We start from the raw sequence: 26,938 nt of genomic DNA on the forward strand, positions 1-26,938 counted from the left end.
CTGAGTTGTTGTCTCTCTTCGACTGTATAACGCTTGCTAATGTTAGCTTAGCCTAACGTCTACAAACAACTTGCTCCCAGCACCAAACAAGCACCACAAATGAGTCTTACATATTAAACCTTTAATAATCATATGGGAAATATTCTGCATAATTGCAGAATGCAGAACGATTACATAACTACTGATGTAAATAAATCATTTTAGAACTAACAGCCTACTGAAACATGGTCTAGTGTTTGCCTTTAAAACAACTCCACGTTTCATTTGTTGTAATATCAACCCTATGCAAAGATGAATTTAATAAATACAACGTGATGACATCATTTTACATCAGAACTGAACACATCTGCAGCTGGAGGATTGAAAGTAGGCTACATCTACAATCCTTCGTCACTGGTCTCTCCATTGTCTATGCCAGGGGTGTCAAACTCATTTTAGTTCAGGGGCCATATTCAGCTAAATTTGATCTGCAGTGGGCCGGACCAGAAAAATAATAAATAATAACCTATAAATAATGACAACTCCAAATTTTTGTCTTTGTTTTAGTGTAAAAAACCCAAAACATTAAATTATGAAAATACTTACTTTCATAAACTATCCAAAAAAAAAACAACCTGAAATTTAAATTAAAAAACATAAGAAAATTTAGTGCAATTTTAACAATATTCTGCCTCAACTCATCATTTGTCCATGTGCATTTATGGATCAGATCTACAAAGACACTAAACACTGAGGAACAGGCAGAAAATAGTTCAAATTGTGGTGAATTTTCTTTAGACATTTCAGGTTGTTCATATTTGTTCTGGTCATTCACATTTTAGTGTTACAGGATGGTTTGTAAATGTAAATATTTTTATAATTTAATGTTACTTTTGCACTAAAACAAAGAAAAAAAAAAGTTGTTGATTCTAGATTTTTTTTTGGCTTAATTGAAGATTTTTTTACTTAATTGAAGTTTTTTTTTTTTTTTTTTGCTTAATTGAAGATTTTTTTTAACTTAATTGAAGTTTTTTTTTTTCCCTAATTCAAGATTTTTTTTTTTGGCTTAATTCAAGATTTTTTTTACTTAATTGAAGATTTTTTTTTTTTTTTTTGCTCAATTAAAGATTTTTTCCTTAATTCGAGCTAATTTTTTTTTTTGCTTAATTCAATTCAAAACTGTTGAATTTTTGCACTTGGTAAAACCATCCCAGGGGCCTAACTGGACCCTTTAGCGGGCCGCATTTGGCCCCCGGGCCGCATGTTTGACACCCCTGGTCTATGCGGTACATTCAGACATATTCAAACGTCTTCCAGCACCTCAACACAACACGTCCTCAACACAACTGCACCACAGTCACAGTATGCCATTTGTTTCTATTTTTAGACATTCATATTAAACTCCTTCCAGAGGGAAAGAGCTCGAGGGACAGACGATTTAATCAGATGGAGGTGTAGTGTCTCCCAAAGCTTGTGAGTCTAATCTTCTCCGGCAGGATGATGTTTACCGAGTGCTCCGGCTCCTCCTGGCTCGAGCCGCCCGTCTCTCTCAGCAGGTGTTCTCTCTGCTGTCGAACAAGCTGGCTATACTTGGCATTAGCCAGCCAGGTCTCGCAACGGCCAAAAAACACAATACCCGTAGTGCCCAGGATGACCAGACAGGTAAGCAGGGCCAGCATGCCGAAACAGACGAGCTGACCGTGGGTGACGAGGACGCCAGGGGAGTGGACGGTCTCCTTTAGCGTGATCTTGAGCAGATCTCTATCGGGCGGTCGTAAGAGCTTGTGGAAGGCGTGAGCGGGGAGGGAGTAATGTTGAGGAGTCAGTGCAAACACTCTGTGGTCCACCGGTCTGGCGCTGACCTGTTTGGACCTGGCCTTCGATCTGTGCTGCACGGAGCATGTGGGGCCCGTAAACCATTTCTGGCAAACGCAGCGGAAGGTTCCGTCAGGTTGGCCCACACATGTTCCTCCGTTGGCGCAGGGCCTGCCGGCACACGGAGACAGGCTAGATGTGTCGTTACAGGTGAATCCGGTGAAGTTTTGCGGACACACGCAAGTGAAGGCCAGGCCGTGGTTTGTACAGTTGCCACCGTTGAGGCAGGGGTTAGGCTGGCAGCTGTCAATGTTGATCTCGCAGTAGTCGCCAGAAAATCCAGGGGGACACACGCAGGACGAGTAGGCGGCGGAACCATCGACGGCCAAACATGTGCCTCCGTTCTGACAAGGAGATCTAAAGGACAAAGCAAACAGGAAGTATGAGACCTAGGATCGAGACGGCGCTCGACTACAGCAATCAGACAACAGCAATCAAACGCAATCAATCCTGGCTTTGAGGTTGAGTTCAAAAGGAGGATGTGTGGTTGTTAGAATTTCTGGAGTCCCTCAGGAGACTGTTGTGGGGACCTTGTTGAGCCGCATTATGTAATAAATTCCCATTATGTAATAAAAGTTCAAAATGTAATAAGAATGTCACATCATCTTGTAATAAAGCCGCATTATGTAATAAACGGACACATTTTGTAATAAACTACGTCAACGCGTTTTGACACATTTTTATTTAACCCTTTCATGCACGAATTATGAGAACCTTAATCAAGATTTTTTTCCCTGAGTGTTTTCATTTCTCTTCAAACATGAAAAAACAATGTGATTGAAAAGTTTCTTATAAAATAAATAAATAATAAATAAATAGCTAAAATAAATAGAAAGTAAAAAAAAAAAAAAAAACATTAGAAAATAAAAAAGTAAAAAAATAAAATATAATAATAATGAGAAGAAGAAGAATCAGCTGAATCCGTGTATCATTCGTTCATTCGTTTTTCAATTTAAAACCAAAATCATCAAAAAACAAAAATACGACTCGTTTTTTGTTTTTCATTTTCAAAACCAGAATGAAAAACGGATAACGGTTTGTTTTTCCATTTCCTGATTTTGTGTCAAATGAAAAATGGAAAAAAAAAAAAAAGGATAACGACTGTTTCATCCGATTTTGCCATTTTCAATATAGTTAAGTTGTCTGACCCGGAATTAGTCGTAACTAGGGAAAAAATAAACAAATAGAATCATGGCTGGACTGGAGGAATATTTGCTATAATTAAAATGCTGTTAATCTCGTTAATTCAAAAAAATAGAGCCGAATTTATTTTTCTGAGTGAATGCAATACGCTTCAAACAGTAGCTTAATTATAGCAAAATATTCCTCCAGTCCGGCCATGATTCCGTTTGTTTATTTTTTCCCTAGTTACGACTACTTTCGGGTCAGACAACTTAACTGTATTGAAAATAGCAAAAATGGATTAAACGGTTGTTATCCGTTTTTTCCATTTTTTAAAATTTGAGCACAAAATCGGGAAATGTAAAAACGAACCGTTATCCATTTTTCATTCTGGTTTTGAAAATGAAAAACAAAAAAACGAGTCATTTTTTTAAATGTTTGATTTTTGATTTTAAATTGAAAAACAAATGAACGAATGATACACGGATTCAGCTGGACACCGTGCGTTTAATTTTTGAAGCAAAGAAACATGTATTTACCGATACATTGTGTGAAAACTATGGGGGGGGGGGGCTTGTGATTCTGGGGGTTTATGCTCAGGGGAGATCTACACAAGGTTACCAATTCATGTCAGAAATGATATGTAGTGTCTTAAAACTTTAATAAAGATATGTGTAAAAAAAAAAAAAATCAAAAAAAAAAAATCCATGAATATACAAGAGAACAGCTGTAGAATAGCTGTCCACTGTAGTGACCGCTATGCATGAAAGGGTAAAAAAAAAAAAAAAAATGTAATAACATGGTTCATTATGTAATAACAATCCAAATTAATATAATTTCAGAGCAATTTAGGAGAAATTAGTCACAGGAGCAACAGGTAATGTAATCACAACTTTAACCACACTGTTTAAAGATGAAAATAAAAAAGTATCAAGTGCATTTTGTAAGAAATTTCTCAAATTGTAATAACTTACTACATGATGTGAAAAAATTTACTACATAATGCGTTGACATAGTTTATTACAAAATGCGTCAGTTTATTACATAATGCGGCTTTAATACAAGATGATGTGACATTCTTATTACATTTTGAACTTTTATTACATAATAGGAATTTATTACATAATGCGGCTTAACAGGCCTGTTGATTTGATGTATTTTGTAACTTATATTTTATTAATTTTAAAAGAACAACAACAAACTGAAAACAAAACAACATGAACATGTCTGGGTAGCACAGTCTTACCAATTATTTTGCTTACATAATGTCCATTTTTTCCACTTTTTGTTCATTTGTGGTTCTTGTAGTCTCAATCTGCGTGTTAGTTTTTCCATTAGAAATACGTCCTCGATCGTAGTCATCCACTGATCCTTTGATGGTACGTTCATCTTCCCCCATTTCCTTGTTATACATTTTTTTGTAGCTATCAACATCACCTTTACCAAATATTTATCGTACTCACGTATAGTGCCATCACCAAAGTTGCACAAATAAAGGAATTTCAGGTTTCTTTGGAATTGCGTACCCTAATACTTGACATAGGACATTGTAGATCATTTCCCAATATTCCAAAAGTTTTGAACATTTCCAAAAAACAAGAGAATGCTCAACATCCATCTGCTCGCATTCTCTCCAACATTCCTGATGCCTCTGTAACTGTTTACTTTTAAACTTGGGTAGAATAAAAAATCTTGTAAGGTTTTTCCAGGCAAATTCCCTCCATGTCCGAGAGCTAGTAGTTGTATGATGTAATTTCCACGTTTAGCCAATCTATAACATCAATTTCTATGTCAAATTCTCTTTCCCATTTTACTTTTGCATAGTCAGTTGTTTGCTTATCAAGATTTATTAAGGCTTTATTGTTGATTTTATGTATTAATACTTCTGTCAAGGACGATATGTGATGGCCTCTATGTATCTGTTTGTGTTTCTGAAGGATTATGCACAAAATACAACAAAGATTTACACACGGATGTTGCTAATGAACAAAAATTAGGTTTGATTTTAAAAGTTGAGTGTGGAGGTAAAAGACTAAACTGTTGTGCATTTTGTAAACTGCTTTGTTAAACCCCATAATAGTGAAAAATTTCTCTGGTGTTGGACAGTTCTGTTGCAATATACTGACTTTGAGTTCTTGCCAATGTAAGTTTTATTTGTTGACGCTAATCAGTAACACAAGTCATAATAGGTCATAATTTATGGTTTGTTGCGTAATAACATATATTAACCCTCCGGTATCTGGGTGCGCTTTTTCGGCACACTTTGCACTTCGTGTTAAAAAACTTCATATTATTTTTCACAATTTAAATAAGGTTAGAATTCAAAAGTTGTTCATTTGTGCATGATCTTTAAAAATCTGGCCATCAACTTAAATGTGCACATTGTAAACAAAAGAAAATTACAAGGTTAGCATCTGTCTTCCAAATGTGCCTAAAACGCGCTATTTCTTCCATTATAACCACTGTTTTTGATCCGAAACCCATTAAAGCATAAATCCTGCTTTTACTGATATCTGGGCTTCATTTGAGAGGTGAGGGTCTAAATGAAATTATTAATGTTGTTAATGTTGCTGTTAATCACTGACATATGCCAGGCTGCAAAACTCAAATAATATGAAATCCAATTTTTATGTAATATTTAAAAAAAAAAAAAAAAAACAAACCAACATATTCTGTGTTTTTTGCATCAAAAAACGTAGTGACATCATGATGAAAAGAGATCGTTTAAAGGGTTAAAAAAATCTAAAATGAATGATTATTTGATATGTATGATTAGGGCTGACCTTGACTTACAAAAATAAAATCAAATTAAAGCAGAAAAATAAATCAATATATAATATTTAATAGTTTGATTTATAGGTGTGCATTTTACGCACACTTGGTGACAAATGCTAGTATTTTTGAACATTTGACCTAGTGCCAAAAATAATAATGCAAATTAACCAATGTTGGAGTTAATCATTGACATATGCCAGGCTGCAAAAATCAAATATGTGATCCACTTTTTATGTAGTATATTGGGAATTTTTTTTGTTTGTTTTTTTGTTTTTTGCATCCAAAAAATGGTTTGTTCACATTACAAACACGGCATTTAAAGGGTTAAAAATGTGACAATTATTGAGTATTTGGTATTTTTATTTACGGCTTAAGTTGATGAAATACAAAAAAGTGTAAAAGAATTAAAAACAAACTGTATGAAATTTTTTTTGACATTATTCCACAAGTGTGCATGTTGCAACAGAACTGAAATCCTGTAAATTTGCAGAACTTGCATTTACCAACACAAAGTTCCTTTGGGGATTCACTTACATTGATTTCTTATGCACAAAGACATAAATAACACCTCTAAGCAAATTTTAGCTGTTATACATTTTAATGGCTCAAATATTTGAGACAGTATACTTAAATATACTATAAAACCACAGCAATTAAATGCGATCAATCCTTTCTTTGAGGCTGAGTTCAAAAGGAGGATGTCTGATTGTTATAATTTCTGGAGTCCCTCAGGAGACTGTTCTGGGGACCTGTTGTTTTATGCATTTATACTTCTGTCAAGGACATTATGTGGTGACCCCTATTTATCTGTCTGTCTGTGTTTCTGAAGGATTATGCACAAAATATAACAAAGACTTTCATGAATGCTGGTGAAAGGGTAGGACGTGGGCCAAGGACAAACCCTCTTACATTTTGCAGCAGACATAAAAAGGAAATGTTTGGAATTGTTTTTGTTTTTTCATTTTCTTTAACAATGAAAAGCCCAAGGCTAGCTGTATAATTTGAGAGAAAATAATAACCCATGGCATGAACTGCTGAATTAGAACTAAGGTGCACACACAATGGTAGGTTTTCATTTCAAATCAGACTATCGCCGTCCACACAAGCATGTTCTTTAAGTTCCATTCTTAGATGAATAGAACATTACCGTTGCCAATTGCTTGAATAAGCAGCTTGGCTCCTGTGAATGTACAGCTGTATTCAGTGGCAGCACAACAGAATATAAATGCAACCGCACAACAGCTGCTAGCAGAAGCATCAATGATACAATTTAGTCCATGTTGAACTGCCCTGAATCAGCAGCCGACAGTCAGGGCTGATATTTTCTTTCTTTACAAATAATGGACGGACATATAGGAACTGATACGACCCAATCGAACAGAGAACACACATATATCTACATTATCGAGGTTTTGTCTGTGCATCACAACACAACCATGGAGTTTCCACAGTAAGACAGCATCAGCAGCACTCCCCCAAAAGCATCCGTTGGGACAGAACCAGACCTTTAACCTCTGTTACCATGGTTACAGGCATTTACACCAAAAGGATGTAGATGCAAAGATGTGGAACTGGAGCTTTCAGTGCACAGTGGGGGAGGTCGATACACACTGATGTTGCTAATGAACAAGAATTAGCTTTGATTTTTGAAAGTTGTGTGTGGAGGTAAAAGACTAAACCGTTGTGTATTTTGTGAACTGCTTTGTTCAGTCCCATAATAGTGGAAAAGTTCTCTGGTGTTGGACAGTTCTGTTGTAATATACTGATTTTCACTTCTTACCAATGTAAGTTATGGTTTTTTGTTGACATTAATCGGGGATACAGGTCATAATCGGTCATAATTTATTGTTTGTTTGTTGTGTAATAACATATATTAAAGGGGTCATATTTTGCTAAACCCACTTTTATTAGTCTTTGGTTCATTTATTTGTGTATTTGGACCCTAATAGTTCATAAAGTTTGAATTTGAACCCTCCAGGTGCTGCAAAGCTATCTTTATATTCATTTTGGCAAAAATCAGGTGGATTTCTACAACCTGTTTGAATTCCTGCTTCATTTGTTACGTCTATAACTAGTTACATCCCGACATTTCCACATATAAGGTCAAGACTTCTGATGAACATTTCTCCGAGTATGATATAATTGTACTGAAAATATGTCCAACCTTTGAGCTGATTACCTAAAATGTTCAGTTGTTGGTTGACCAGGACAGAGCAGCACAGCCAACAACCTGGAGGGGGCGGGGCATGAAGTGGCTCATTTGCATTTAAAGGGCCAGCGCTCAAAACAACCTTTCTGGTGTCATTACTCAGAAATAGGGTTGAAGATGGACCTGTGGAGTTGAATTAATGAAGAATTCAGACCCAAGCAGGGGTGTGAATTGGCAAGAATCTGGCGATACGATACAAACCACAATACTAGGATCATGATACGACAGCGTTTTTCAACCTTGGGGTCGGGACCCCACATGGGGTCGCTTGGAATTCAAATGGGGTCACCTGAAATTTCTAGTAATTGATAAAAAATTAAGAAAAACTTACTAATAAAAACTATATGTGAGTTGACAGAGACAATCCCAATCCATAAAAGACATGACAAACTGCGAGTCTGAAACTGAAGCACTGTGGTACTGTTTATCTGTCAAATGTTCATTGTGGTCAGTTTCAGATGCTGCAGCTCTTTCATAATTCATAGTTTGAGTTCTTGTTTGTTCAGTATTAATTGTCAGCCTTGTAAATCCAAGCTGGACTGACTGTACATATCCTGACCAAGGAAAATCAAATTCTCACTTTGTGCAGTAATCTACACCTGGCTTTTCTGCCTCCGTCCATAATAATATACATTATATAGCTTAAACGTTGTCTAAAATTAACGTTTATTTGCAACATAGTATAGCAAACTGCTACATGATCAAAAACAAATTAATTTTAGCAAAAAAATGTCTCAGTTCTGGGGTTGCCAGAAATTTGTAATGTTAAAATGGGGTCACGAGCCAAAAAAGGTTGGGAACCACTGTGATACAATATATCACGATATATCATGATACTGTTAAAAAGGCAATTTTTTGTTTCTTTTTTTTAAATGATTATTTCCTTGAAGAATTTAATTACACCCGAAATATGCACACATTCTAAACATATTTTTATTTGATCATAACAGGATCTAATGCTGTATCACAAAATGTTCCTGTGTTCAAACTTAAATTATATTTTACAGACATCACAGTTTAAGATCCTGTTCAAATGATCATATTCTAAAAGTTCATAACTAACATCATAACATTATTTTTGTGCAATCCCCAACTAAGGAACTAACATTATTTAATAAGAGTGTTAAATAATAATAAATAAAATATAAACAAAAAAGAAAAACAAATATTAACCTCCACAATATCTGCATTTGAATAAATACCTAAAAAATACTGATACAGTACTTTTTAATATCAATACAGTATCTTGAAATGAAATATCATGATATATTGCCGAACCGATATTTTTTTACACCCCTACACCCAAGTATAGCATTTACAGTTAATGTAGACCACAGGGAAATGTTTGAAAATGCAGAATTCTATTTTTAAAAAAACAAAATATCACTCCTTTAAAATGAAGCACAGACTACTGACTATGACTAGTTCTATTACACACCATATAATATACATTACAATTCATATGCAGCATTTAGGTAATTATACTCAAGAGTTATAATATATACCAGACATAAGTGACTGAGGGACATGCTTTGTACAAAAAAAATATTGAATCTTTTAACCCTGCTATTGTGTTTGTGTCAAATTTGACCTGTTTTATATAAAATACTGTTAGTTTGACATGGTTTAGCCCTAACTCTAATATAAGTATCTACAGAACTGGGGATATAATGACATAAGGGGAACATAGGACAAAGCTTCGACTCATGTTTTGACATTTCTTTCGTTTGTATTCAGTTTAATGGCTCAAATATTAGATTCAATATAGTTAAATATATTATACAATTACTATACAATATAATTTAGATATTTATGTTTAGCAGTGTTTTATATGTTTCATTGTGTGATTGTTTCTTTTATACTGCGAAGCGCTTTGTTCCATTCTATGTAGATAAAGATAATATTATATTATTGAAATAACAATTATTAAATGCATAAAAAATTGTCATCCATAGATTTTGTCTGCATGTTGTTTGCAGTGTAGCTAAATTAGACAATGTTTTGCTGCTTTTATGACTTTAATTACATTTTCATATCGGAAAAAACGTTGTCACATACAGTCGTGGAAAAAATTATTAGACCATCAAAAGTCATCAAAAACAATGGTTATGCAATCAAGTACTAACTCCTATGTGTATCATGTGACTAAAAAATATAGAAAAGAAAACATGGAATGCCTAAAAGCACTGTTTTTGTCAGTACAATGCCATAGATATTGATGTAAGAACTGAAGTGATTTTGGTTATTATCAAGAAAACATGGAAAATGGATAGATATCAGCTCTGAAATTAAACTGTTATGAGCTATTTTTGTTGTTATCATTATATTTGTCCAAACAAATGTACCTTTAGTTGAACCAGGCATTAAAATAAAAAAGAAATTAAAGAAAAATAGGGTGGTCTAATATTTTTTTCTGCAACTAGATTTGTTTTAAATGTTTTACTTGAACATTTCTGAGACATTGGCACATGTTTGTCACATTCTGCCCATTGAGAACGGTTTAAAACCAAAAAAAAAAAAAACTATTGCGTTTCTACAACTTCTACCCACAACCTAAAAGTATCCTTCAAATATGTGATAAATAATGAATTAACATTTATTATACTGACTTGCATGAAAATATTTATTGTAATATATGCCGAGCTCTTTTAATTAAAAAAAAAAAATCAAAGCAACTGATTTAGATTCATCCTCTTCTGACTCCAACATGACAGGAATATAAATAGGTATTGATTACAAAAAGAGCTCTTAATTAATCTTCTGTTAATGTACCAATCAATTATTCAACTGGTCATTTCAGCTTTATATATAAATACAGATGTATCGACCATCAAATAGACAGACCCTAATGAAAAAAAAAAACTGTATGGCACATTCTGAAAATAAATTATCTGTACCTGTAACGAGCTTTACAATGAAAGTCAGTGATCACACACCACCTCCACCTCCACCACACACACGAAACACAATAATCAATGGCAGCCACCTGAGTGCAATGATGAAAAAACAGGATTAAAGTAATCAATACCTCTCACAGGCAGCTTGTGTAATTACACAAACGCCCTAAAACGTCTCCCTGCTCATCAGAGGGAAAATATGTTTCAGATATCACTAGACCGTCACGGAGGATTCGATGAACAAAACCGTATGCCAGTCCTTTTTATTAGATAGGACAGGGGTGTCAAACTCATTTTCTTCCGGGGGCCACATTCAGCCCAATTTAATCTGAAGTGGGCCGGACCAGTAAAATAATAGCATGATAGCCAATAAATAATGACAACTCCAAATTGTTTTAGCGCAAAAAATAACATCCAATTATGCCAAAATTTACATTTACAAACTATCCAAACAAAAAGGATGTTGATAAGCTGAAAAAAAATTAAATTTGTTAAGAAATTCAAGTATAATTTTCTCAATATTCTGCCTCGACTTATCATTTCTACATATGCATTACAGATCTGATCTACAAAGGCACAAAACATTCAGTAACTGGCAGAATATTGTTAAAATTGCACTTAATTTACTTCAGACATTTCAGGTTGTTCACATTTTATTGTTAAAAAATAGTTTGTTAATGTAAACATTTTCCTAATTTAATGTTTTTTGCACTAAAATCAAAGAGAAAAAATTGGTGTTGTCATTATTTATAGATTATTATTAGTGCTGGGCAGTGATTAAAATTTTTTAATCGCAATTAATCGCATGGATTTCTGCGATTAATCGCATAGTTATGGGGGGGAGGGGAGGGGTGTGCCAGCATCAACAGCGTGTTTTGCCTTTAAGTGATACTTGAAGTACTCCGGTGATAAAAAAAAAATTCCACATTGCAGTGCTTACAAACAACTGTGTCCTTCTCAACCCCACCGTCTGAAGACATTTAAAATGAAAATGTCCATGGAAAAGACCGCTACTTTCCTCCATGTTTATGTCCACACCAGTGTATTTCTGCTTGTGAGTGATTGACAGGAGTCTTAAGCCCACTAATAAGTACTAATACTAATAAGCCCAATAATATGTGATGTTCAGTTGTTCAAAGCAAACAAAGGGGGCCATCTAGTGGTCGGAGTAAGTTGCACTAACGTATGTTTTGTCCTTTCAGTGTTCCCGTAGTCAGTTCAGACATAAGAAGGAACTAACAGACACATTTCTTTCACTCTGTTTGTATGGCCCCAAAAACGTTTGCCTGTGAGTATTTTATGTTCAGTTGTTGTAAGAATGAATAGTATAAAATATATAAAGGCTGGCATATTATACCTAAACACAACCAATGAATTTACATAAACTTAATATGAGCCTGCATAAAGAATTAGCAACCCATCTCTGACTGCTACCATAAACGAATTAGCTCAAACATGTTAATAACACATTGTAATAAACACATCCAAAATAACGTCATAAACATGTTTCTAACGGCACGTTTGCATGTGAAGTTATTTAGTAAACAACAGAATGATTGATACATACAGGCGTTGAACTGCAGGAGTTACACAAAATTTGATTCAGCATTACTTGTAAAGTTCACTTTCTCCTCTCAGCTCGTGCACAGTTCACACAGAGCACCGGCATGTGGAGTGCCAAAATAAAAGCATGAGTTTCAAAATAAGAGTCCGTATGTATAATGAACTAAGACTTGTTTGAAAGGCAGAACGGCATTAACGGGAGATTAAGAAAATTGTCGGCATTATTTAATGAATGAGTTAACGCGGTAATAACGCGTTAACTTGCCCAGCCCTAGTTATTATATTATTTTGAGTTTGATGCCCTAGCTTGCACTTTACAAATTCATCCAACCTTGGAACCTTTGGTGGGCCGGTTTTGGCCTCCGGGCCACATGTTTGACACCTGTGAGATAGGACATTGTTGAGCCGCATTATGTAATAAATTCCCATTATGTAATAAAAGTTCAAAATGTAATAAGAATGCCACGTCATCTTGTAATAAAGCCACATTATGTAATAAACTGACGCATTTTGTAATAAACTACGGCATATAGTATATATATATAGTAAATTTTTACATTGTTAAAGACACTTTCCCGACAATTTTTTTTTTCAGCTGCCATAGACACTTTATATTGATTGAAATATATTCAGCAAAATACATTTTAGTTACAAGTTAGCCCCCAAAGGTGAGACGGTTTAGCTCTTTTTTATATCCAGAAATGCTGTTTACATTGTTAAAGACACTTTCCTGAGTTTTTTTTTTTTTTTCAACTGGCCTAGACACCTTATATTGATCAAAATATTTAAATTTGCCTTAAAAAGGTTCTTTTTAGAAATAAAGCCATTTATTGTTCAACATCAGCATTTTCTATTTAGTGTGTGCATCTTGGAGTGTGTGTATTGATTGTGAATGTAATGGTAATAGATTGGCTATCATTACCACTACTACAGCTACTAATCTGCAGGACTACTTCAATTAAAGAGGGCAAAAAAATCTACTTGAATGTCGTTATTACGTAATGAACCATGTAATTACATTTTCCTGAAAATAAAAATGTGTCAAGTGCATTTTGTAATAAATTTCTCAAATTGTAATAACTTACTACATAATGCGAAAAAAATTTACTACATAATGCATTAAGGTAGTTTATTACAAAATGCGTCAGTTTATTACATAATGCGGCTTTATTACAAGATGACGTGACATTCTTATTACATTTTGAACTTTTATTACATAATGGGAGTTTATTACATAATGCGGCTCAACAGACGTCCCCTGGTACATAAGTCATCACCATCACCATCCCTCAACCTTCAGTCATCACTTTGTTGAAACTGTAATTACACTTAGATGAGTATTTCTTAAGCTAAAGCGGAGACTTGTCAATTTACTGACGCTGAGGTATAGCCTATTGAATTTTAGGCGTGTCTTTCAAGTCAATTACAAGGCTTTCTGACAGAACAAACGCACCGGGGTTTCTAATGTGAAGGCCTGTGTCAGCTCACTGAATCCCCCGAGTGTTTCATATGCATTTATGGGCAAGACGGGGATTTTCTTCACACATCAGTCCTGCCAGTCAACCAACAGAGAAGACACAGGAGATAATTCTAGGACTTAAAGGGGGCGATCCACTCTTTTGCTAAGGACATATCAACCTTGAATGTTTCCTACAGGCACAAAAAAAAAAAAAAAAAAAAAAACGTATTTCCATTTCTATAATAGCCACTGTCGGCTGTAAATTTTGCATTCAGAGGTGCACTCAGACTGGTCTTTGAGGCAGCTGTGACCAGATGCTTAAACGGATGTCATCCATGAAGGTGGGTACATCATGTGACCTTAAGGCATGGCTGAACCCGTAACTCCTCTTCTCAGCTGAGGATAAACCTACCGGTGCGTTCAGCTGGTCCTTGTAAAAGTAGGTCCTTGTTTAAGTGGGCAAAACACTGTTATTGCTGCTGGCCAAGGCCACAGCAGTGCATCATTTGTGTTTCCCAAATGTGGCTGTGTGGGTGAAACACTCGAGTCTGAATAAGTACCTCTCACAGCTCCTCTCAGAACAATCCCAGCAATCATTGGAAGACATGCTAAACACCAACTTAACGCCACAAAAGAGTCAATTGTGATTTTAACACTTTGCAGTCTATGGCACTTGGATCAGTCTCAAAGCTCTCAACCACCTTCATTTTCTCAGATATTTTAATATTGAACTGATGACAGTCTGCAACAAATGGTGCCAGGCACAACAAACCCCACCACTAGCACAGATTTTACCCATTGAAGTAAATGGGGAAGATTTAATAGAATTCATTAAAAAATTGAACTTTAACCTACTGTTCCCAAAATGTAGATGAGATCTATTCTGGGTCACTGGTAATCTAGAAGTCAGTTTGGTATGATTCAACAATAGTTTTTGTTTGCTACAGACATTTGAAATTTCACCCATTATAAGTAAATGGGGGAAAAGAGAATGAAAAAAATTCATAAAAAAATTGAAAACTTTGACCTATTTTTCCGAAATTGTTAATGACATCTATTCTGGTCACTGGCAATATATAAGACCATTTGGTAGGAATTCAACCAATAGTTGGGCTGCTACAGACATTTGAATTTCACCCAGTATAAGTAAAGGTGGGAAAAAATGATTTTAAAAAATTCATTAAAAATTTCAACTTTAACCTACGGTTCCCAAAAATGTAATGAGATCTATTCTGGGTCACTGGTAATCTATAAGTCAATTTGGTATGAATTCAACCAATAGTTTTGTTCCTACGACATGAGAATTTTGCCCATTATAAGTAAATGGGGGGAACAAAAAAGATGAAGAAAAATAATAAAAAAATGAAAACTTTGACCTACTTTTCTGGAAAATGGAATGACATCTATTCTGGGTCACTGGAATCTATAAACCAAATTTGGTATGAATTCACCAAATAGTTTTGCTGGTATAGACATTTGAGATTTTGCCCATTATAAGTAAATGGGAAAAAAAAAAAGATTTTAAAAATTCATTAAAAATCATAACTTTGACCTACTTTTCCCAAAATGTAATGAGATCTATTCTGGATTACTGGCAATCCATAAAGTCAATTTGGTATGAATTCAACCAATAATTTTACTGGTAGAGACATGTGAAATTTCTGCCATTATAAGTAAATTTGGGGGGGGGGGGGGACTGAAAAAAATTAGTACAAAATTTCAGCTTTGACCTACTTTTCCCAAAATGCAATGACATCTATTCTGGGTCACTGGAAATCTATAAAGTCAATTTGGTATGAATTTGCCCAAAAGTGTTGCTGCTACAGACATTTGAAATGTCAAGCATTATAAGTAAAATGGGGAAAAAAAAATTAAAAAAAGATTTTAAAAATTCATTGAAAATTGTAACTTCGACCTACTTTTCCTAAAATGTAAAGACTTCTATTCTCCGTCACTGGCATGCCTTAAACCAAATTTGGTCTGAATTCAACCAATAGTTTTTCTGCTACAGACATTTGAAATTTCACCCATTATATTAAATATATATATTATATTAAATAGGGAAAAAATAATGAAAAAAAATCATAAAAAATGTAAACTTTGACCTACTTTTTTCAAAATGTAATGAGATGTATTCTGGGCCACCAGCAATCGAGAAACCCAATTTGGTATGAATTCAACCAATAGTTTGCTGCTAGAGTGTTAACAAACAAACAACCAAACCAAAAACAATACCCTTGTGTCCCCTTTGGGGGCAGGATAATTAGATGAATATAGTGAATACAGGCTCAAAGGATTTTCTGGAGCAAGAGAATAGTGAAAATAACTGTCATCTAAATATGTTAGTGCTCTCTATCTTTAGATTCATAAGAATTCATAACATGTTCGGTATGCTGCAGTTTACAGGTTGTTATGGTGCACATCAGTGGTCAAATTAGTAATAACAGTAATCCAGTTTTGACACAGTACATTCATAAAAGGTCATACTAAACTGCAAAGCATGGTAGCGCTTTGCTTAATATGATCTCCATGCTTCCTTAATGCATCCTGAGTCAGTCATAGCCTCCATTAGAGGTGGCCAGCTGTGATCAGATCACTCCTCATGTATGTTAATATCAGGCCTGAATGGTGAATTTCACATTACAGCTGGAGGCTGTGATGACGTACAATGTGAGCAGCTCTGCTTTTGTGTACTGGTTTTCCTTTTTACTCTTGGTTACATTATATAGGGTGTTAATAGGTTTTTTAGTGGGCTTTTTTTCCTGACTAGTATGGGGTATTGGCATTATTTTTAAGTGCATTAAATATGTATATATATATAAAAAAAAAAAAGCTCATATTGTCTTAGAGCGTAAAGCCTTGTCTTCAACGTGCTTATTTCTGCAATGTTTGACTCCCTTATTAGACAAAACACTAATTAAATCTCAGAAGCTAGAACCGGAACAAAGTTTGACACTTTTTGCTTGAAAAGAAAATCACAAGAATGATTAATTGGTCATTAAAATAGTTGTCTTTTCATCCTGAAAATTGTTTTAACTTAACGTGATGTTCTTAATCTTGTCAGTTTCTCCACTGTACTTATTAAGGCATACACAGACACATTTATCAACTGTGAAATGAGAACTGGGAGATCATTCACATGGAGTTTTCCTTCCTGAAGTTGTCAACCTGCCAGTTTTTAGCACATTTGCATCTGAGAGTGTCTAGCAGACAGGCAAAAAAAGACACAAAAATCAAACATTCACAAGTTTTTCTAGCAGTCAAAATAAAAAATATCCTATATTATATCTATATCTATGTCATGGAATGCCTAAAAGCACTGTTTTTGTCAGTACAATGCCATAGATATTGATGTAAGAACTGAAGTGATTTTGGTTATTATCAAGAAAACATGGAAAATGGATAGATATCAGCTCTGAAATTAAACTATTATGAGCTATTTTTGTTATCATTATATTTGTCCAAACAAATGTACCTTTAGTTGTTCCAGGCATTAAAATGAACAAGAAATTGAAGAAAACAAGGATGGTCTAAGAACTTTTTTCGCAACTGTATACATCATTTTCACAGCTAATACAGCTATATTTCACTATTTTCACTATATTTCACAGCTATATATATTTCACAGCTATACACACCCAGGACAATGAAACACAAAACAATAAGAAAAGCACTCAGAGAGCGCAGACCTCTGCCAAGACAGATCTGCCCCCCCCCCCCCATCACCACCAAAATTTAATAATTTCTTCCTTGTGCCAGTATCAACATTTCCTGAAAATTTCATGAAAATCCGTCCATAACTTTGAGTTATCTTGCTAACAAACAAACAAACATGCAAACACACAAAGCAAAGCGATCACAAAACCTCCTGGCGGACATAATAATACAATAAAACAAGTGTTCAGAGAGCGCAAACCTCCGCCAAGCACCCCGAACAGTGTGCATGTGTGGATTGACTATTTCTTTTTAAAAAATGGGATTTTCGATGTTAAATTGAAATGTCCACAGAGTCCCCATTCCACAGTGGATGTGGACAATTTCGTGCCAGATACACGATATTGTTATAAGCTACGGGTGGATCAAATTGGAGGCTAATTGGAGTTGTTTTGAATTTTTCATGAATTTCCGAAAATTGCTCAGTGATGAGAGATAGGAAAATTTGAGATTTTGTGACCTTGCTGTGACCTTGAACTTTGGCCTACTTGGCCCAAAATTTAATGGCTTCATCCAAGGGCCTAGGCCTATCTGTGGGTAAAATAAAAAAAAGAGAAAATAACACATCTTGAATAGAATAGAAATAATAAATAATACAGAATAAAAAATAAATAAACAAAAAAAAAAAAAAATTCGGGGGGATTTATACATGATAATACAGATCCCTGAAATTGAGACATTTGGAAACGTTGTCATTTTAAATTGCATTGTGTAATGTTATCATTATATTTGTCCAAACAAATGTCCCTTTAGTTGTACCAGGCATTAAAATGAACAAGAAATGGAAGAAAAAAAAGGGGTGGTCTAATAATTTTTTCCGTGACTGTACATTAGCCACACTATGACTGTGTTTTGACTGGCTGCTTCTGTATACAGCACACAAGGCATTCCACAAGGTATTGATTATTGCACCTCATTATAAATAAATGGAGATAAGGATGTGGAGCAGTGAGTAGTTCAAATAGAAACAAAGACTAAATGCTGATACCTGTCTGCGAGACAGAGTCCTCTCTTCAGGTGGCAGTAATCACCAGTGTATCCATGGGGACAGATGCACAGGTACCCCCCCTCTCCAGTATCGATGCAGGTGGCGTTGGCAGAACAAGGCCTGGCTGAGCACAGACGAGTATCTGTTAGAAAAGAGACAAAAAACAACATGCTGTTTTTAGATCTCACTCTCTCCTCTGTGTCTGTCTTCGTCACTCTGTCCTTTGTTTCCATTCTCTCCCTCACATTCTCCAACCACAGCGTCCTGTCACCAAGAACAAAAGTGAACATAACCCACCATGTTAGACAGACAAGCAGCTCCTACTGTATGATCCAGCAAAAAAAAAAAAAAAAGACATGAACAGAATGTACTGACAGGGGGTCAAACTGTGCCGGCAGCTGAAAAAAGTATTTTCTTTTAATCTTCGGTCTCTTTTTTTCTTACGTCGCTTAAGGGGCAGCGTATAATTTTATGCAATAATGTGCTTTATAGGAAGGTCCTAAGTTTAGCCAGGGGGAGGGGGGGGTTAGACACGGAAATATGACTTTTAGATGGCTTTAACATTCACAGTGATTACTTTCAAAGAATGTTGCTTGAGGATCTGATGAGGTTTTAAGTGCCACCCGTAATGACACACAAGCACAAGTTGGCAATTTATGATAAGCAATTTCTCAGTTCTTTTGTGTCTTCAGCTTTTATCGTTGTCTCAGCTTTGTCCTCAATTATTTTTCCCTTATAGTCATATCTTCAATTCAAGCTGTCCTTGAAAAAACACAGACTGTATAGAAAGCATCCGTCACATCACGCATTAGTTTGCCAACTGCTGTTTTGAAGCATCAAGTTTGGCATTTTTATCGCAATCTTACGGAAACACAATTCCTTATATTTACATAAAATGGTCCAGTTATCAAAGCTACCAAAGCATCAACCCCACACACGAACACTGTCGCTGCCACACAAACAGTACTGTCAAATTTTGTAACGTATGCAGACTAATTAACGCTAACTGTTCTAATTAACAGGATAGCAGACACACCATATAGCAGCGGTCTCAAACATGTGGCCTGGGGGCCAAATGCGGCCCGCCAAAGCTTCCAGTCCAGCCTGTGTGATGAATTAGCAAACTGTAAAAATTCCACAGTCAAGGCTGTCGAATTTATGTTAGTTCAGGTTCCACATACAGACTAATATGATCTACAGTAAAATAACAGCATAATAACCTACAAAAAATATTGAATCCATGTTTTCTTCTCAGTTTGACGTGAAAAAAAAATTACATTATGCCTATAAATAATGACAACCTCAAATTTTTTGGCTTTGTCTTAGTGCAAAAAATAACATGAAATTATGAAAATATTTACATTTACAAACTATCCTGTAACAATAAAACATGAATAACCTGAACAAATATGAACAACCTGAAATGTCTAAAGAAAATCAAGCACAATTTTAACAATTTTCTGCCTGTTACTAAGTGTTTAGTGTCTTTGTAGATCCGATCCATAATGCACATGCTGTATATAAATAAAAAGTTGAGTCAAAATATTGTTAAAATTGCACTTATTTTTCTTAAGAAATTTCAGTTTTATTCAGGTTATTTACATCTTTTTTGTTTGGATAGTTTATAAAAGTAAGCATTTTCATAATTGAATGGGTTTTTTTTGCACTAAAACAAAGACAACAATTTGGAGTTGTCATTATTTATAGGTTATTATGTTGTTATTTTACTGGTCTGGCCCACTTGAGATCAAATTGGGCTGAATGTGGCCCCTGAAAGAAAATGAGTTTGAGACCCCTGCCATATAGCATCATCCAGACTTGCATTTTCACTATTGATGAAAACACTAACTTACACCTAATTATCTTTGATCACATGAATGGCAATGAACCCATCACATCAGTTTTATGACATCACTGAACACTGTCCTAATGTTTACAATTATGATATTTAGTGATTGGGACAGGACTGTAGATAATAGAGCTGTTGTAAATGGGCCTCATCTGTCGCAACATCTCAAAGTGATGATGATGATGATGATGGTGATGATGATGATGGTATTTTAACGTAGGATCTTTTGAAATGTTTTGATTCTGATTATGTTGAAGATTGTGAATTATTGATTTAAAAGAAAGAAAAATAAGCAACCTTAAGTTTATGGTGGGGTCTGATTATATGATATTATATAACAAAATACATCAATGATAATACAAAATGAATACTAAAAACTACAAATCTAGGAAGTACAAAGCAAACAAAACATAGGTAAATGAATACCTGATGAAATGATGCAAAACAATTACGATACCAGACCAGAATAAGTAAATAAATATGTCACAAGATGCAAAAACAAATTCGAAGCAAAATAGGAAAACTCATAACTGTTCATATAATCTCATTGTTCTGTCTTTATACACTTTTTCAGTTGGAATATGTTTTTACAGTCCTTCAGTTCATTATAAAGAGGGTCCAGTCATTCACTCCATCTCGATAAAAATGTTTTATTCAATAAACAGAAGTTGTAAAAGTCCAACTCTGCAGGCTAGCTAGCAGTCAATCCAAACCCACATGCACATGCACATGCACGTGCAGATACAGATGCCACTCATCCTGTCAGTCAAAATGACATCACCATTATTTATGCATAACACTCCAAACTGCACAGATGTATAAATATTCATCCCCCATATGTTTATCATGAAAAAAAACACTATTTTTACACTAGATTGTACACATCTTTTTCCCACTGTAAACCAGGCATATATACACATATAGGGACTGACCCGCTTTCGGCAATTGTGGAATTTCCACAAAACCTTCAAAAACAAATTCGAAGTAAAATGTAAAAACTCATAACTGTTCATATAATCTCATTGTTCTGTCTTTATACACTGTTTTCAGTTGGAATATGTTTTTACAGTCCTTCAGCTCATTATAAAGAGGGTCCAGTCATTCACTCTGTCTAGACAAAATGTTTTATTCAATAAACAGAAGTTGTAATAGCCTTAATGGTTAGCGATACACAACTAGCTGTAAAGTCAGACAAACCAAACAAAATCCATCCAAAGATAATACAAAATGAATACTAAAAACTACAAATCTAGGAAGTACAAAGCAAACAAAACATAGGTAAATGAATACCTGACGAAATGATGCAAAACAATTACGATACCAGACCAGAATAAGTAAATAAATATGTCACAAGATGCAAAAACAAATTCGAAGCAAATAGGAAAACTCATAACTGTTCATATAATCTCATTGTTCTGTCTTTATACACTTTTTTCAGTTGGAATATGTTTTTACAGTCCTTCAGTTCATTATAAAGAGGGTCCAGTCATTCACTCCATCTGGACAAAAATGTTTTATTCAATAAACAGAAGTTGTAAAAGTCCAACTCTGCAGGCTAGCTTGCTGTCAATCCAAATCCACATGCACATGCACATGCACATGCCACTCATCCTGTCAGTCAAATGACACCACCATTATTTATGCATAACACTCCAAACTGCACAGATGTATAATATTCATCCCCCATATGTTATCGTGAAAAAACCCCACTATTTTTACACCAGATTGTACACATCTTTTTCCCACTGTAAACCAGGCATATATACACATATAGGGACTGACCCGCTTTCGGCAATTGTGGAATTTCCACAAAACCTTCAAAAACAAATTCGAAGTAAAATGTAAAAACTCATAACTGTTCATATAATCTCATTGTTCTGTCTTTATACACTGTTTTCAGTTGGAATATGTTTTTACAGTCCTTCAGCTCATTATAAAGAGGGTCCAGTCATTCACTCTGTCTAGACAAAAATGTTTTATTCAATAAACAGAAGTTGTAATAGCCTTAATGGTTAGCGATACACAACTAGCTGTAAAGTCAGACAAACCAAACAAAATCCATCCAAAGATAATACAAAATGAATACTAAAAACTACAAATCTAGGAAGTACAAAGCAAACAAAACATAGGTAAATGAATACCTGATGAAATGATGCAAAACAATTACGATACCAGACCAGAATAAGTAAATAAATATGTCACAAGATGCAAAAACAAATTCGAAGCAAAATAGGAAAACTCATAACTGTTCATATAATCTCATTGTTCTGTCTTTATACACTTTTTTCAGTTGGAATATGTTTTTACAGTCCTTCAGTTCATTATAAAGAGGGTCCAGTCATTCACTCCATCTCGATAAAAATGTTTTATTCAATAAACAGAAGTTGTAAAAGTCCAACTCTGCAGGCTAGCTAGCAGTCAATCCAAACCCACATGCACATGCACATGCACGTGCAGATACAGATGCCACTCATCCTGTCAGTCAAATGACATCACCATTATTTATGCATAACACTCCAAACTGCACAGATGTATAAATATTCATCCCCCATATGTTTATCATGAAAAAAAACACTATTTTACACTAGATTGTACACATCTTTTTCCCACTGTAAACCAGGCATATATACACATATAGGGACTGACCCGCTTTCGGCAATTGTGGAATTTCCACAAAACCTTCAAAAACAAATTCGAAGTAAAATGTAAAAACTCATAACTGTTCATATAATCTCATTGTTCTGTCTTTATACACTGTTTTCAGTTGGAATATGTTTTTACAGTCCTTCAGCTCATTATAAAGAGGGTCCAGTCATTCACTCTGTCTAGACAAAAATGTTTTATTCAATAAACAGAAGTTGTAATAGCCTTAATGGTTAGCGATACACAACTAGCTGTAAAGTCAGACAAACCAAACAAAATCCATCCAAAGATAATACAAAATGAATACTAAAAACTACAAATCTAGGAAGTACAAAGCAAACAAAACATAGGTAAATGAATACCTGACGAAATGATGCAAAACAATTACGATACCAGACCAGAATAAGTAAATAAATATGTCACAAGATGCAAAAACAAATTCGAAGCAAATAGGAAAACTCATAACTGTTCATATAATCTCATTGTTCTGTCTTTATACACTTTTTTCAGTTGGAATATGTTTTTACAGTCCTTCAGTTCATTATAAAGAGGGTCCAGTCATTCACTCCATCTGGACAAAAATGTTTTATTCAATAAACAGAAGTTGTAAAAGTCCAACTCTGCAGGCTAGCTTGCTGTCAATCCAAATCCACATGCACATGCAGATACAGATGCCACTCATCCTGTCAGTCAAAATGACATCACCATTATTTATGCATAACACTCCAAACTGCACAGATGTGTAAATATTCATCCCCCATACGTTTATCATGAACAAAAACACTATTTTTACACTAGATTGTACACATCTTTTTCCCACTGTAAACCAGGCATATATACACATATAGGGACTGACCCGCTTTCAGCAATTGTGGAATTTCCACAATGCCTCCACCGTCAAGCCCCAGAGAGATCTGCTGGGTAAAAATATGCCTGTATACTAGACGCCTGCCTCCCTCGGTGTCAGCCTGTGTCTTTGTGAAGCTCTGACTCACTCTGACCTAGCTAAAGGCGCGCCCCAGACGCTCCTCCATGAGGCATCTTAAAATGTCTGGGGACTTTTATTGAGACTCACCTTGATCACAGAGGCTGCCCACCCATCCGTCCTCACAGAGACACTGCCAGGCCTTCTCACATGTGCCGTGCAGACATCCAGGGAAGGGCACGCACTGGTCACAGTTCTCTCCTTGCCACCCTGGTTTACACCTGAAAAAACAGGGGAAAAACAGGGGCAATCCTGAACTATTAATATACCACCCACAGAGCTTCACAGTCCTGCTTCTGTCCCTGAATTTGCCTACAGGCTCTTAAAGCCACAGTGGAATCAAACATCCTGATCATACACTCATTGATTAATTCTCTTTTACTACAAATATTTTCCAGATAAACAATGCAGTGCTTGTTACTGTTCAAACCAAAGGAGTAGTTTGGCGCAATACAAGCATCAAAACCAGGGAATGTAGTGATAATTTTTTTTTTTTTCCCTCAAACAGGGTGGTATATTTACAAAAGGGTTGATTTATGGAAATGAGGTTGTTAAAGACCATCAAACATCATCAAAAATAATAGTTATGCAATCTATTATTAACTCCTGTGTGCATCATGTGACTAAAACAGACAGAAAAGAAAACATGGAATGCCTAAAAGCACTGTTTTTGTCAGTACAATACCATAGATATTGCTTATTATCAAGAAAACATGGAAAATGGATAGATATCAGTTCTGAAATTAAATTATTATGAGCTATTTTTGTTGTTATCCAACCTTTTTTTGGCTCATGACCCCATTTTAACATCACAAATTTCTGATGACCCCAGACTTTCAAAACGGAGACTTTTTTTTTTTTGCTAAAATTAATTTGTATTTGATGATTATGTAATAGTTTGCTATACTATGTTGCAAATAAACATTAATTTTAGACGACATTTAGGCTATATAATGTACAGGCTCTTAAAACAACAGTGGAATCAAACAGCCTGATCATACACTCATTGATTGATTCTGTTTTACTACGAATATTTTCCAGATAAACAATGCAGTGCTTGTTACTGTTCAAACAAAAGGATTAGTTTGGCACAATACAAGCATCAAAACCAGAAAAAAAAACCCACATGGGAATGTAGTGATAACATTTTTTTTTTTCTTTTTTCAAATGGGGTGGTATATTTACAGAAGGGCTGATTTATAGAAATGAGGTTGTTAAAGACCATCAAACATCATCAAAAATAATAGTTATGCAATCTATTATTAACCCCTGTGTGCATCATGTGACTAAAACAGACAGAAAAGAAAACATGGAATGCCTAAAAGCACTGTTTTTGTCTGTACAGTGCCATAGATATTGATGTAAGAACTGAAGTGATTTTGGTTATTATCAAGAAAACATGGAAAATGGATAGATATCAGCTCTGAAATTAAATTATTATGAGCTATTTTTTGTTGTTATCCAACCTTTTTTTGGCTCGTGACCCCATTTTAACATCACAAATTTCTGATGACCCCAGACTTTCAAAACGGAGACTTTTTTTTTTTTGCTAAAATTAATTTGTATTTGATGATTATGTAATAGTTTGCTATACTATGTTGCAAATAAACATTAATTTTAGACGACATTTAGGCTATATAATGTACAGGCTCTTAAAACAACAGTGGAATCAAACAGCCTGATCATACACTCATTGATTGATTCTGTTTTACTACGAATATTTTCCAGATAAACAATGCAGTGCTTGTTACTGTTCAAACAAAAGGATTAGTTTGGCACAATACAAGCATCAAAACCAGAAAAAAAACCCCACATGGGAATGTAGTGATAACATTTTTTTTTTTCAAACAGGGTGGTATATTTACAGAAGGGCTGATTTATGGAAATGAGGTTGTTAAAGCCCACAGGATGCAGCCTATCATATACATCTTCATCTCTGAGGTGGTTTTCACAGTACCTGCACTTCCCAGGCTTTTCACAAAACCCATTTTCTGTGTTGCACCTTGCACTGCATTCCCAACCTTTTATAGAGAGAAAAGACAGAAAGAGACACAGCAGCGTTGTCTAAACATATTTGTATTAAAAAAAGAAAACACATCAAACATTCAGGGCAATGAAATATTCATTCCGTTACTTTCTGTTGTTTTTTTTTTTCTCGCAGTGACCACATTGGGTAAAAAAACAGAGTTAGTGTTTACTCCATTTATTTATTTATTTATTTATTTTTGCGTAAAATCCATATTTCTTTGTGTTGTCAGTTGTCTCATAGGATCAAAATCTCAGTTTACCTTTGGCTATGCCGGTCACGACCAGAATTAAGACCACTGCTGTGAGATGCATCGTAATTTCGAGCAAGATTCTCTTTGTCCTGGGAAAAAAAATGACAGAAAATAAAGCGGGTTAAGTCAAAAAAAAAAAAAAAAAAAAAAAAAAAAAATCCGCTCTTTGTGGAGAAGCGGTGCGTTTCTGTCGGAGATCACAATACTTAAAAGTTGCTTTAACGAAAAAAAAAAAACCAAGAGAATTCAGACATGAGGATATACATCTATTTCGAAGGCGACACACTCACATGCACGCTTATATTCGATTGAAAACAAAAAAAAAATTGCCCCATATTGTTTTCTTGTTCTTATTTCTAACCTAATTGACGCACCTGAACCATATGCGTCTGTCCCTTCATGTGTCCATTACGCACAAACATGCAGAAAAATCCAAAAAGCCTTTTCTTTTCCTAACATATTTAGATAGTGCCTCACCTATGTGGCTCCGGGTTTCCATATGGCTTCGGTCATATTTAATTCAGATGACTTTTTTTTTTTTTTTTTTAATCCAATACCACAGGTGAACGGCTGATCCGTCGGACTGCTACTCCAGGTTTGG

At 34.9% G+C, this 26,938-nt stretch overlaps 1 protein-coding gene across 1 annotated transcript; it reads right to left on the minus strand.

Annotated features, from left to right (window-relative positions):
- dlk1 (delta like non-canonical Notch ligand 1) lies at positions 1 to 26,938 on the minus strand. Its single transcript, XM_030126718.1, has 7 exons — positions 26,815 to 26,938; positions 26,347 to 26,426; positions 26,016 to 26,079; positions 24,149 to 24,279; positions 18,582 to 18,723; positions 1,250 to 2,211; positions 1 to 400 (listed from the first exon to the last, which is right to left on the minus strand). The coding sequence occupies exons 2-6, from the start codon at positions 26,396 to 26,398 to the stop codon at positions 1,422 to 1,424; spliced, it is 1,179 nt and encodes a 392-aa protein (XP_029982578.1). The 5' UTR covers positions 26,399 to 26,426; positions 26,815 to 26,938; the 3' UTR covers positions 1 to 400; positions 1,250 to 1,421.

Source organism: Sphaeramia orbicularis, chromosome 22, assembly GCF_902148855.1.
Source record: "Sphaeramia orbicularis chromosome 22, fSphaOr1.1, whole genome shotgun sequence".
NCBI classification, from domain to species: domain Eukaryota; kingdom Metazoa; phylum Chordata; class Actinopteri; order Kurtiformes; family Apogonidae; genus Sphaeramia; species Sphaeramia orbicularis.